Source organism: Centropristis striata, chromosome 13 (genome assembly GCF_030273125.1).
Source record: "Centropristis striata isolate RG_2023a ecotype Rhode Island chromosome 13, C.striata_1.0, whole genome shotgun sequence".
Taxonomy (NCBI): Eukaryota; Metazoa; Chordata; class Actinopteri; order Perciformes; family Serranidae; genus Centropristis; species Centropristis striata.
The window spans coordinates 24,347,845-24,361,124 of record NC_081529.1 but is presented as its reverse complement, the minus strand read 5'-3'; the positions used below and the strand labels follow the sequence as shown (position 1 = coordinate 24,361,124).

At 38.1% G+C, this 13,280-nt stretch overlaps 1 protein-coding gene across 1 annotated transcript in view; it reads left to right on the top strand.

Annotated features, from left to right (window-relative positions):
* The window catches only part of plcl5 (phospholipase C like 5), an 88,039-nt gene that overhangs the window by 62,206 nt on the left and 12,553 nt on the right, over positions 1-13,280 (top strand). The window contains exon 4 of the mRNA XM_059347550.1: positions 5,611-5,686. Coding sequence (XP_059203533.1) covers positions 5,611-5,686 — 76 coding nt within the window. The remainder of the gene's footprint in view (positions 1-5,610; positions 5,687-13,280) is intronic.

Sequence of the window (13,280 nt, the reverse complement as noted above, 5' to 3'; positions counted from 1 at the left end):
CAGGACCCAGAAACGCTCCTCTGTGACAGTCGTCATAGCAACCTCAAGCTAGAGCTGTCTCCAAGCTACCCCTTCCCAAAAATGGCCAAAAGAAAGGCAGAATTTATTAACCTGTTGAAAAAGTTTATTTTGATATTTAAATCAGAAGGATGCAAATAGAAAAGAGGCATACGATTTTTATTTAATAAATTAATGACATTGATGTGTTTTTTATTTGAAATTTGATTTTGCATGTCTGCACTATTTAGTTATATATTGTATGTTTATAAGCGTTGCTGGTTCCATATTTAATGTTAAAGCAAAACATGTTTGGTATATATTAAAAGGTTTATTTGTTCAATGTTTGCCCGCGATTTTATTCAAGTTTTAAATTTTGGCCCATTGTGTATTTGAGTTTGACACCCCTGCCCTAGAATGACAGGGCCAATACAAACGCTCCTGTGTGTTGAATTATATCCATCATTGGCAGTTTTTAAGTTTTAAAGTGAGATATTTTATCATAGGAGGTAATAATATGGTGTGTGTACATAAACCTTTGGTCTTGTCCTGAGGTTTGGGCCTGGTCAGCTGAGTGTTTGTATTTGGTTCCCACAGATTGGCCTGTTGGCTCACTCCCCACTCAAGAACAGAGGACCCAGTGTGTGTGTGTGTGTGTGTGTGTGTGTGTGCGCATGTGTTTAAATGCATGTGACTTCATGGCTGCCAACACCGGCCATTTACTGTAGAATATCAGAATATCAGTGTGCAGTGCGTGTCCTCAGTCACCCCCATGTGGGCTGCAGCCAGCCAGTGTTGTAACCCTGAACTGAACAAAGCGTCAGCACACTGGAACTCTTTTTTCAGCTCATACACACACATTGCCCTGCGTTTATGTACAGTGAATGCACAAAAATATGCTTCTTTTATTGACTCTCATTCCCCAAGACTCTTGAAGATAAAATTGTGTTTTTACTGGTGGTGGTTCTTACAATTTTCTATGGATAAATGGCCAAATGTGAACAATGCAACATTATTTTTGATATGTTCACAGTAGAGCTTAAATGTCTCAATCAAAAGCTAATGTTAGCTTATGCTACCTATACGTCAGAAGACTTTGAAAAGATTTGGAAAAGACTCCTGGAAACCTATCAGCTCACACCTGCTCACATCTAAAGACAAGTGTTTTTAGTCCCAGCCTAGTCTCAGACTGAGATTTTACAAAGACTATGAATCTTGCAGGGTCACTATTCACAAGACTACAACTAGCCAATCTAGTATTTAGTTTTCCTACCATGCAATTTTTCTCCCATCATGCTCTTAGTAAAAACTTACAAAATGGAGGAGAAGCAGCTTTTGGCTCCAGCTGCTCTAGTGTGTGCAGTGGTTTGTGTTGAAAATAACAACAAAAACAACAACAAAAAGAAGAGAAGATGCCACAAAATGCCCCTCACAAAGCTGAAAAAGGTTTCTGTTTTTCTGACAAGAAAATTTGACTATTTTACAGTGAAAATAGATATAAGGAAGAATAAAGGAAAGGAAAATTTAGAAATGAATTCATGATATACATTTATGTTCTATTGTAATTTTGTTTAATTGAACAATTATATTTATCAGCTCTACCAACTTTCATTTAGTTTTTTAATCATATATTAATCATCTATTATTTATTACTTATTTATGTATACATTTATTTATACATTTTAACTGGGTCTCCTTACTATCAGACACGTTTGATATGATTGCAAACCCAAGACTAGGAAGAGACTGATATGAAACAGTGAAGATTTCTACCTTAAACTTAACGATCAGGGTGACTCCAGTAACTCCTAGATTTTATGAAGACTTTCAGTTTTTTAGTCTGGGACTGTGGAAATCTTTTGGTGTAAGCCCAGCATTAGTCAGAGCTTCTTTTAAGACTGAATATTTTGCACATCAACACAGGAGCAAATCTACTACAGTAGAGGCAGAGGTGTTACATGTTGCATCCAAGATGGTAAGACAGATTTGCAATCACTTTCACTATTGCTACAACTCTCACCAACGCATACAACTCACAGTATCCGCATCCATTTGTGGGTTCGGTGAAGAAATGATGGGAAATTCATCCTCTGAAGTCCAGGAGATTTTGGTTCAAATTTCAACTTCCTCTGCATTAATTTCTGTCTCTGTTTAGCATCTTTCAGTCTGTCCTTACATCACATGCATGGCTCCGTTTTCTCCACACAAACTTGGCTATCAGTCAGATTTTTCATTTTATTTTATATTTTACATTTTATTTTACCTTTTTTTTGTGATTTTGTGTCATTTTTTTGGTCATTTGTGTCTTTTTTGTTCATTTTGTGTCTTTTTATGGTCATTTTGTGTCTTTTTTTGGTCATTTTGTGTCTTTTTTTGGTCATTTGTGTCATTTTGTATCTTTTTATGTTAATTTTGTGTCTTTTTTTGGTCATTTGTGTCTTTTTATGGTCATTTTGTGTCTTTTTTTGGTCATTTTGTCTTTTTTGGTCATTTTGTGTCTTTTTTTGGTCTCTTTTACAACATTCGTGTTTATCAGACTAGTGCAGTGGCCGTAGGAAGTATGTATTCATATAGTGGGAGATTAAACCTCTGAAGTCCAGGAGATTTTGGTTCAAATTTGTTTCAGTCTGTCTTTACATCACATGCATGGCTCCTTTTTCTCCACACAAACTTGGCTATCAGTCTGATTTTTCATTTTATTTTAATTAACAAAGTATAAAGCTGCCAGGAACCCAAAATACATACAAGACACAGGTGTCTGGAAAAGTACCATTTTTAATTTTATTTACCATTTATACACACAAAAACAGCAGAAAATCAATAATTAATTAAACTACAAAACAGTCTATTTGCATGTAAATTAAAAATAGTAATAGTTTTCATTGTAGAAAGAAAATTCACAATTTAAAAATGGTCTAGAAACATGAAAGCTCCTATGATTGAACTTTTAACTTGCTTTCTCAGCTTGTCTACATATGATACATAAATAAAGTTATTACTGTAAATAAAACATGTGTATTTTCAATAAATAGATGGACTCCAGAGGGTTAACTTTCATTCAACATTTTTTATTATTCCATCTTTATTTAATCAGGCAGTATAATTGAGACCTGAAAACAAAAACATCCACGAAAACAATCGGCAAAGCAGAAACAACACAAAGGAATTTATGAAAAGCAGTCAGAAAAAAACATCTGATAATGAAGCTTTAAAAGCACCACTCTAGTCTGAGGGTCTAGTTTGCTGTTAATTACATTTTAAAGGTGCATAGTACCTGTAACCAGTTAACATTAGTATGTGTATGAGGGATATAAAAGGTTAAGTAGTTACGGGCTTGTGTGCTGTAGCTGGTAGTTTAACTTAATGAATTAAGCATGAAAGATTCTGCATATTTTTTGTAACTTTTCCTTTTAATTCTTATTGGAAACTGTCCCCTGTCCAAAATGAGCTCACTTTACAAGATGTTCACACTCAGACCAGTTCTCATAAGGACAGCAAAACGAGAAAAGGCATGCACACGCACACACAGTCCACTTCCTGTCTCCCTGCTAACAAGAAGTGTGAAACTTCATTAGCCTCGTCCTCGATGCTGCAGGGCTGATCCAGCTGCTCCTCCTCAGCCTGTGGGATGATGTTTAGGGTTCAAACTGCACAATGATGTGTTAGTCAGATGCAAAACTAGAGGTGAAAATGCAAAGTTGCATTCTTGGTTTCTTTGTTGCATCAACCATTACATGTGGGATTTCAACAGACATGGAAAAAGTATTCAGATCTCTTTTTTAAGTAAAAGTATTAATACCACAGTGCAGAATTATTCCACCACAACTAAAAATCCTGCATTCAAAGAATGACCCCACTCAGATTGTTTTATATATTGTAAATATATTATTAAAAAATAGTATTGATGCAAGCAGGGTTTTAATTTAGTAAAGACTGGGCATTTTAACTACTTAATATACGGTTATGAGGTTTAATTAAAACAAAAAGTCTAGCCACTTTTAACGTATCATTTTTTTAATGTTAAATTTTACAAAAAAAATTACAATATTTGCCTCAAAGTGTAGTGATGTAGAATTATAAAGTTACATAAAATGGTGGAGTAAATGTATTTACATTCCACCACTGGATTTGGATTACCACTGGAGTGTAGATATTCAGAATCACAATCAACTCTATATATTGTGTACTGTGTATTTGCCATGTTGATATATGTCATGTAGATTCTGTTGATTAATTTCATTACATTTTCAACAAACCAAAACCCAGAAACACTCAATTAACTGTAAAGCAGAGGTGGGACCAAGAGTTTTGAGTGCACAACATTCATAATTAGTAATTTACCAAATTAAATTCCATTTTAACCATTAATTTATAATACAGGGTTATATCTTTTATACAATTGATTGTACTTTTGTAGCATATGGCGTAGCTTGGGGTAAGGTATCAAGTATTCCAAGCCAAAATGCTCAAAAAAATGTTTGCAAAAACGTATTAAACTTATTAATCTATTATCAGCATAGATGCAGATACATTTTCGCTTGATCGACTTATTGATTAGTCAACTAAACCTTCTAGCTTAAATAACTCTACCTACACTACCGGACAAAAGTTTTAGAACACCCCAATTTTTCCAGTTTTTTATTGAAATTCAAGCAGCTCAAGTCAAATGAACAGCTTGAAAGGGTACAAAGGTAAGTGGTGAACTGCCAGAGGTAAATAGAAAAAGGTAAGCTTAACCAAAACTGAAAAATAATGTACATTTCAGAATTATACAAGTAGGCCTTTTTCAGGAAACAAGAAATGGGTTAACAACTTAACTCTATGGAGTCTTGGGCTATTTTGTCCATTTTTTTATTCTTTTCATGTGTCATTCTTGTCATTTTGTGTCTTTTTGTGTCCTTTTTTGACATTTGTGTCTTTTTTTGGTCATTTTGTGTCTTTTTTTGGTCATTTTGTGTCTGTTTTTAGTCCTTTAGTCCAACATAAAATGTGATTTTGAATCTTTTTTTTACTTCCAAAACACTATCATGCTCAATAAAGAATTTTAAATGTTGCAAATGTGCATTAATTTCAGAGTACACTGAGACATTAAACGGCATAATTTTCAATTAAATTCTGGAAAAGTTGGTGTGTTCTAAAACTTTTGACCAGTAGTGTACATACTTGGTTTTTTTTTGTATGTCCATATATGGAGAGTAAAAGTTCACTTTATATAGTCTTCTATAGACAGGTCCAGTTGCAGCCATGTGTTTCAGATTGTTTTTCCTTTTGAGTTAAACACTGGAGTTGTAAGGCTGTAACACTAAACAGATTGCTTATTATTTCACACATATGTATCCTCTGATTATGATCTTACCCCAATTAAAGTAATCAAATTTTCAAGTCAGCCATGTTGTGTTAATTGAATAACAGCTGAATTGTTAGATGCTACAGTGTGTTTGCAAGCACACGAATGTTTAATTGTATTTCTCTCTGCTTCTAATTTACAATTTATACCTTGAAGGTCCCCTGTGTTTGGCTGGGCCTCTGCTCAACGCTTTTCATGTATGACCTTTTCAGGTATGATTCTTTAGATTTGATGCAAATTAACCAAATGTCTCCTTTGTCTTGTAGATGATCCAAACGAGCAGAACACTGATCGAGTCGGCTGACGTCGTCTACTCCAAGCTCACACAAGCACAACGGGCAGGTACGCTGCATTATGGGATCAGCTGCAACATCCCTGTTCATCCTCTACATCTTCTACACTGCAGAGCAGGGATGAGTAATCCAGTTCATTTGTTGCTTATCTACATCTGAGGATTCTCTTGTGTTCTGACATTTAGAAAATGAATCAGCGGCACCATGAAAGAAAGCAGGAAAAGGTAGATCTCGCTGCTGCTGCCAGGAAAATTACACAAGTTACCTTACTGGCATATTTCTTGAACTTTGTTAGAAAAAAATAAGATACAAAAGCAACATAAATCCATTTTGAGGAGCTGAAGGTTTTTGCTGCTCTTCTTGTCAGTCCAGGTGAATCATGCACTGTAAGAACTCACATCTGCAGCCTTCAAACGTATTATGTGTCATGAGTGTGGCGTATTCACTGCGGCAGCATCTCCATCAACATCCACAGCAGTGGCTGCTGTTGACAGAACAGGCCTTCATCAGTGAGTCAGCACGGAGTAGTTATCATGTCAGTGGGCAGGTGAAAACAATCACACAAACTGGGCCACGGGGAGAAAGAGCACGGAGAGTGTACTCATCCTTTGACAGGAGAGTGTGGAGTGAGAGTGGGGAGAGATGGCACAACAGAAAGGGTGGAATTAAAGAAATGTTTCGTTTTTTTTAAAAAGGGTGCTCGATGTAAGAGGTCCGGCCTTTTTAGGGGTGAGGATAAGATTCACCATAATAACATCATTAGGAGAGAAATCCTGTGGCTCCTCTCTTCAGCCTCTTTTGCATTCAGCACTAATTGTTCCTCATTTGCTTTGCTTCTCTACCACGCAGCAGTGCCTCTGCTGAAGAGCTCCTCCAATATGAGCACATATTTACAATACTGACATCTTCATTTTGCATGTTAAAATGACCATGTCATGCAAAGAGGTGATTGCTGACATGGCCGAAACAAATGGGAACCCTCCGTATTCAGGCCTGTTGTCCAGCTTGTAATGGCTGGTGTAAACATGGAAAGCAGTTTGTTGTTTTTGTTGTTGTTGCGAATGATGAATCCAAAGTAGACATGCAAGGCTCACACACTGGCACATGCCAACCCAATATCCTGAGGCCGATAAGCCAATTTAAGCCCGCTATGCCCAGCATTACTCCCTGGTGTCACACAGAGGCAAGCATATGCTTCACTCACCCCCACCACATCACGCCAAGCTGATACTCGTGCTGTGGAATTACCCAGGGATGTAGGTTGAATGCTGGGGCTCCAATCACAGAGCTGTCCCCTGGCTCTGAGGTTCCCCGGCCCAGAGCTGGAAGACTCTTCAAAGGCGATGACTGCGGAGTTAAGCAGAGCTTAAACCCCTCACAGCCACCGCCACACTAACAGCAGTGCTGGTAGCTGGATACCGGAGGCTGCTCGCTGCCTGCTAAAAAACTTGTACTTCTGAAATGTCAAATTTTCAGGAGCTATAGTAATAAAACAATGTTTCATGCCTCATAAGTATCCTTGTTTCAGGTAATTAATATTGAAAGGGCCTCAAAAGCCCAGGGGTTGAAGCATTTTTGTCAATATAATCCTTCCAATCCAATTGAACATGAAAATAGCTAAATTTGGAGTTACAGGGTTTTCACTTAAGTGCAGTATTATGTAAGGATGATACAATGAGTCAGAGGGGTTGAGTGACAACCCTGAAGGGCCTCAGCTGCATGCCAAACATAGCACTTTCCCTATCACACACTCCCACTCCCCTGCCCCCAGCGCTCGCACACATGCCTCGATCCAAACCGCCAGCATTCTCAAATATATAACTGCCATGTCTGTTTGTTCATGCTTCCAGACATCCGTTGTACATTTGATAGCGATACATGAGGCTGAAAAGAAGAAAGGGAAATGTAATGTTCAAATTGCAGCTTTCCCTCCAACATAATGTAATTTTCAGGCTGCCAGAGAAACAGATGCCCCAGCGCTGTTTACTGAAATCCAATTATCTAGTTTTTTATGTCTAAAACACAACAACAAAAAAGCATAAGGTAACCTATTGCCTCAACTTTAAATTGGGATATAACAATTTGAAACTTTTAATAAAATTGACCTTGTTGGCCCAAGGGAATATAAAGTAAGATAAGCCCAGAATAGTCTAACTAATATTGTTCATTCAGGATAATAGAAGCAGAAATTAATTTGCAATTGTGCTTGCAATGCTTGAATATCAATTAAGAGCTTTTTCAAGACTTGAAAAAAAATGCATGATGGGAAAACTATTATGCTTGATACTGCCTTCATGAGTAAATATTTTTAGATCTCCCCCCTGCATTAATAAAGTAATTATTTTTTCAATATTGATGCAGACACTTATGCCCCACTCCTTCACTCAGCATGATCTTTGTCCCCTCCATCTGCTTCCTGTCTCATCCTGATGTTGTTTTTGTGTTTGCTCTCATTTATATATGCAGAGTTATTTCATAAACGTCCATTAAGTTAAGTTTTAACTGCATGGGTTAGTGCAAATGAAAAATGAAATGCATCTGGTGTTATTGCATTTAAGTTATTCTTCTCTCGCATAGCCAGAGTTATTTCCTCAGCCCTGTCATATTATCATTCTGCTATAAGGGGAAAACAAGCTCCGGCTTGTTTGTATTTCTTCAAATCGATCATAATATTTTTGGGCAATGCTAAGCCCAGGATGCAGTGACTTTGCTTCTTGCAAAATAGAAGGCAGAGATAGAAGAAGGGGAGGAAGAATGCCATGTGAGAGAGGAGACTAATGGCAGGCTTGTATCCATCCAGTGAGTCAGACAAAAGTTCGGCTAATGAGGAGAATTAGACTGATTGTGTTATGTCATTCTTAGTGCATTGCAGAGCTACTGGAGAACATGTACTGTTAAGTGTCTGAACTTGATATTCATAATGCCAAATATGTGACAAATGGAAAGTTTGAGAAGGTTAAGCTACTCTAGCTGACTCTAATTCAACAATCAGTGGATCTAATGAGATGCTGCACAAGCTCACCTGTCTCCCTGCACAAATGCAACAACAACCCATTTTCCCAAAAAGGGGTTTTCTCCCTCTCTCTGTCATCTTTGACTTGTTGAGCCGATGTCTCAGTTCATTATAAGCATTTCTTATCCTCCAGAGAGCAGAGAAACCATGGACATCGGGATGAACTCATGACTCCCTAACAAAATGCTGCATCTTTGTGATGGCAAAGCCTGAATTTACTTATTTTGATAGACTGACAAGCACATGAATGCACTCTTTCAGAAGCCATCTCATAAGCCACATGATTATGTAGAGCCTGGGGATGACAACAGCAACAGCCCCAACGCAGACAGAGAATCAGAGAGTGGAGGCATACGAGGAGCGAAATGGTGGATTTGCATGGAATTGAAGGTTTTATCCCTGTGATCGATACGGAAGCCAAAGGTATAATTTGGGAGTAATGGCCGTGTGGGGAAAAAAGGTGCTATTAGAGGACAGGCTGTGAGCATCACAGAGAAAATATGGGGTCGAATAGGATGGCTGTGTGTGTGTGTGTGTGTGTGTGTGTGTGTGCGCACGCTGCATCTAAGCTTAATTTAAGGCCTTTGATTGGACCTGACACGTTTGCTCTAGCCATTAAGAGCGTGCTATGCTCATCAGTGAAACGCTGTTGTGACAAAGCCATAATCGCAGTGACGCGCAGGCTGCAATCTGAAATGAGCGACCCGAACTAACCTTTTACCTCCTAAATTGCCTTTCGTTTTAAATTTAGGCGAAGTGGAATGAGTGGCACGCTGGCAGATTCACCACTCATACTGTACGGGATGACAATCGGTGATGTGGGACACTTTTGGGTTGCTATGGCTCTTACTCCACCGCCTCCCTCTCCTTTCTTTCTTCCCTGTGTTCAGTTTATGCCCAGTCATTATTGCAGCTAATCAGTTTAATTTGGGCAGTGAAGCTGACGTGTTGATGAGGATGGAGAGGTGCTGGATGATCCCCCCTGGGCACTATTGATGGCTTGCCATCACACACACCACTAATGGGGGACCAGATAGACAGCTGGGATGCACACTCTGGCACCTCCAGATGCTACCACTGTGTGTGTGTGTGTGTGTGTGTGTGTGTGTGTGTGTACTCTGTATGCTGGTTTATGTGTCTGCACGCATATCTAATCTGTTTGTGTATGGAGAGCACAACTCCCACTCCTTCTCTTAACTAGCCTTTCCTCCACTAGCTTGCACAAGGATTCTCTCAAGTATCTCAGCAGTTTATTGATGATTTCCAAAGGAGTCACCCTGAAATTAAAAATGCACGTTTTTCTCTTACATACAGTGCTATTTATTAATCTAGATGGTTTTGGTGTTGGACATATTGGCTAAAGAGAGTTGCCTTCTCTCAAATATAATGTAACTAGAAGGCTTGTGGAACAAAAATTACATTTGAAAAACTCAGCAGCAATGTACCCTTAGGAACTAGTTATTCTAAGTAATCTACTGACCTTGTGCAGTTTAGTGCAGGGACTATTTTCTTTCTATTTCACAAAAAGACATTGCAGTTGAGTTTTCCAATTTTTCTTTCTTTGTCTTTTTACATTTTTGCATGTGAGCACCAGAAACAAAGTGCCTTCTAGTTCCAGTATATGAGAGGAGATAAGCTGCAACTCACATTGAAACACGCTAGATTTCTAAAAGGCACTACAGGTAAGAAATATGTGTAGTTATTAAAAAGTAACTGCCCCTTCAAACATATATTTCTGACAGACTTAGATACTCTACTGTCTTGTAAATGCTTGAAGAACAGCAGCTACCTTAGACAGAAGGCAGAGCTTAATAAATTTATTAAATTTATTTTGCCTCAAACAGGTGCAAGCTCACTGTATGAGTTTGGAAGCTGCAGCCTTCCTGCAGAGCTTCACTGTGCTTATTTATTGATGCCCCCCTCCATGCAAAGACTCTCCTCTGACTGACCACTCTGACTTTGCTGCATGATGTGCACGCAGATTCCATTACCCTGGAAATCCAAAATCCAAGGGATAAAGACATCTCCCTCTCTTTATCTTCCTTTGGCTTTGTACTGTCATTGTTTTTCCGTCTCGGGCGACTGGAAAATCCCATTCTCTGTTTGCAATGATGACATTCTGCCTGGGCTCTGCAGTGTGTGTATGACTTGATTATTTAATGAAACACTGATCTGACTGTATGTATCTCCTCCTCACACCCTCTCCCATCTTTGTTTTCATCATTTCTTTTCCTCAGACCCTGTTTGGAGATTCTGTTTGATTTTATTATTTACTTACCTTCCTCTCTCTCTGCCTGTAGCTGTCTCTTTTTCTGTGCATAAGAGGTTCTGCTGCAGTACTCATTACAAAGGCAAAACCCCTGTTTCTGGTCTATGCTGGGACTGTAAGGCTTTACAGACGTGCGTGCATGCGGGCGTGCGTCCATGTTTTTTTTGTCTGCATGTGTGTCTACTCAAAAAAGACATGTTGTCCCCTCAGTCCTCCTGTCTGTCTAAGCACCGATTCTCTCTCTCTTTCTTTCCAGTAGAGAAGCAAAGCATAAGATCCCCTCCCATCAGGGCCACATTTTGTTTATTGTTATTAGTTTAAGTGACACTAAGCAACAGCAACTATGTGACTGTTGGGGAAAGGAAATGCTTAATAATTGGGAAATTAAATGCTTGAAGAGGCTGTTTTGCGATGAGCCGCCTCCAGCTAATTTCATCTCTTATTCAGCTCTCTGTCTGCCTTTCTCCTCAAGTTCTGCGACCGCGTTGGCTCAGCTCTGCACCAGCAGCAGCCCATTAACTACACCAGATTACAAGATCAAATCAGCCCTAAACCCTGTTAACACAACTTTCAGGCTCAGAAAGGGATATTCTGCAATGGTTCTACATCACCAATTATATGGAAATTAAAGAACAACAGGGGTCCTAGCTCCTTTTTTTTTGCAAAGTTCAGTCTCATGTGCTCCTTAGGCCAGAGATCAAATTTTCTATATTTACTACTTGAACTCCTGATCTGTTTAATGTGTACTGCAGATTCTTTTGGAAAGTGTCCTCTGAGTGCGTGTCAAACATACAATTCTGTCAAGTTGGTTGACATTTGCATACGCTTAATGGGTTTTTTTTTAAAAACTAGGTTGAGATGTGTATTGATGCATACAGTAGAAGAAGTTCAGATGATGCGAGTAAAGCAGATTCTAGCTTAAAGTACAGTGTTTTGAACAGGAGTTTGGTAGGACTGGGAACTGTGGAACCTTTAAATGTTTAATTGTTGTAGTAGACACGTGTATATGAGTGTGTTTTGGTGTGCACCCAAGGGCACAGTCCATTGTTTTCTCCATTTAGGGGCACCCATTAGTGCAAAGTACCTAATTTCCCCAGTGGAAGTGCTCTCTAAAGGAAAATTCATCTTGTTTTCTCTACTAGAAGGACATCCAAGGGCACGGTTCATGTTTTATCAGTATCTTGTTTTCTCCACTGGAGGTGCACCCTAGAGGGCACTTTATCATGTTTTATCTATAATACCGGCAGCCAAAAGGGCACTTTATCACGTTTTATCTTTACTGCCATACAAAGCCTAACTGCAGCAACCACGCAAAGGGTAAAACTGAGAAAAACTGCTTTAAAGTTTTTTAACATTTTTTAACTGGCCAGCCAAATGGGTTATAGTTAAGTAAGTGATGTGACACTTATTTCTACATATATTGATGATGCCATTTTTATGCTAAAAAATCATGACGATTTATTTGCCGTTTGACACCCAAAAATGGTTTTGCATCACTGTAAAAGGTTCTAATAGTAATTCAAAAACAGTGCAGTAAGTAGCACAATACTGGTTTAAAAGTGTATAACAACTTTATTCAAAGATTTGTGTATTTTAGACCTAATATTATAAAGTAATTTTATATTTCAGTCTTAATATAATTTTATCTCACTTTTTTAATTAATTACTATCTAGATAATAATTTCCCTATCAAATAAACTTATAATGTCTATTATTCTTGTCTTCACTTTTCAACACAATGAAGAAATACAAGGCTACACTGTATCACAGTCAAAATGTAGCCTTAGTCTTTGGAGTTGGAATTTGGAGTTATTGCAATTTTTTACATTATTATTTCTCTGAAATAAAGCAAAATTGAAATCTAAAACATTGTCACAAGATAAAACAGACATAAAGGAGTTCATTATTAGTTATAACTCAATTGTGACAAAAATGTAATTACTGCAAATAGGCTTTATAGGGCAGTATAATACAGGTGGCCAAAAGAGCACTTTTGTTCTGTTTTTATTGTGCGGTGCGAGTCAATGTAGGACAAGATCATATTTGAGTTTGAGTTTATTTATTTAAAACAGGGACAATACACATTAATGAACATATACATGTAAATATGCAAGATTATAGCCAACAGCTAATTTCCATCTTTAGTCCCTTTGGCAGGTTGATGTCAATACCATAACCATAACAATAAAAACAATAAAACATCGATAACAAGTTGGCAGATTGGCCTTCATGGCCAGAATGAGCAGGAGGAGAGAAAACGTGTCCTTGAGAACACAATAGAACAGAAAAGAAAAAGAGAAGCAAGAACAATGAAAAGTATAGTGGATCATGGAACATACAGGTCAGGGGTCAGGGGTCAAG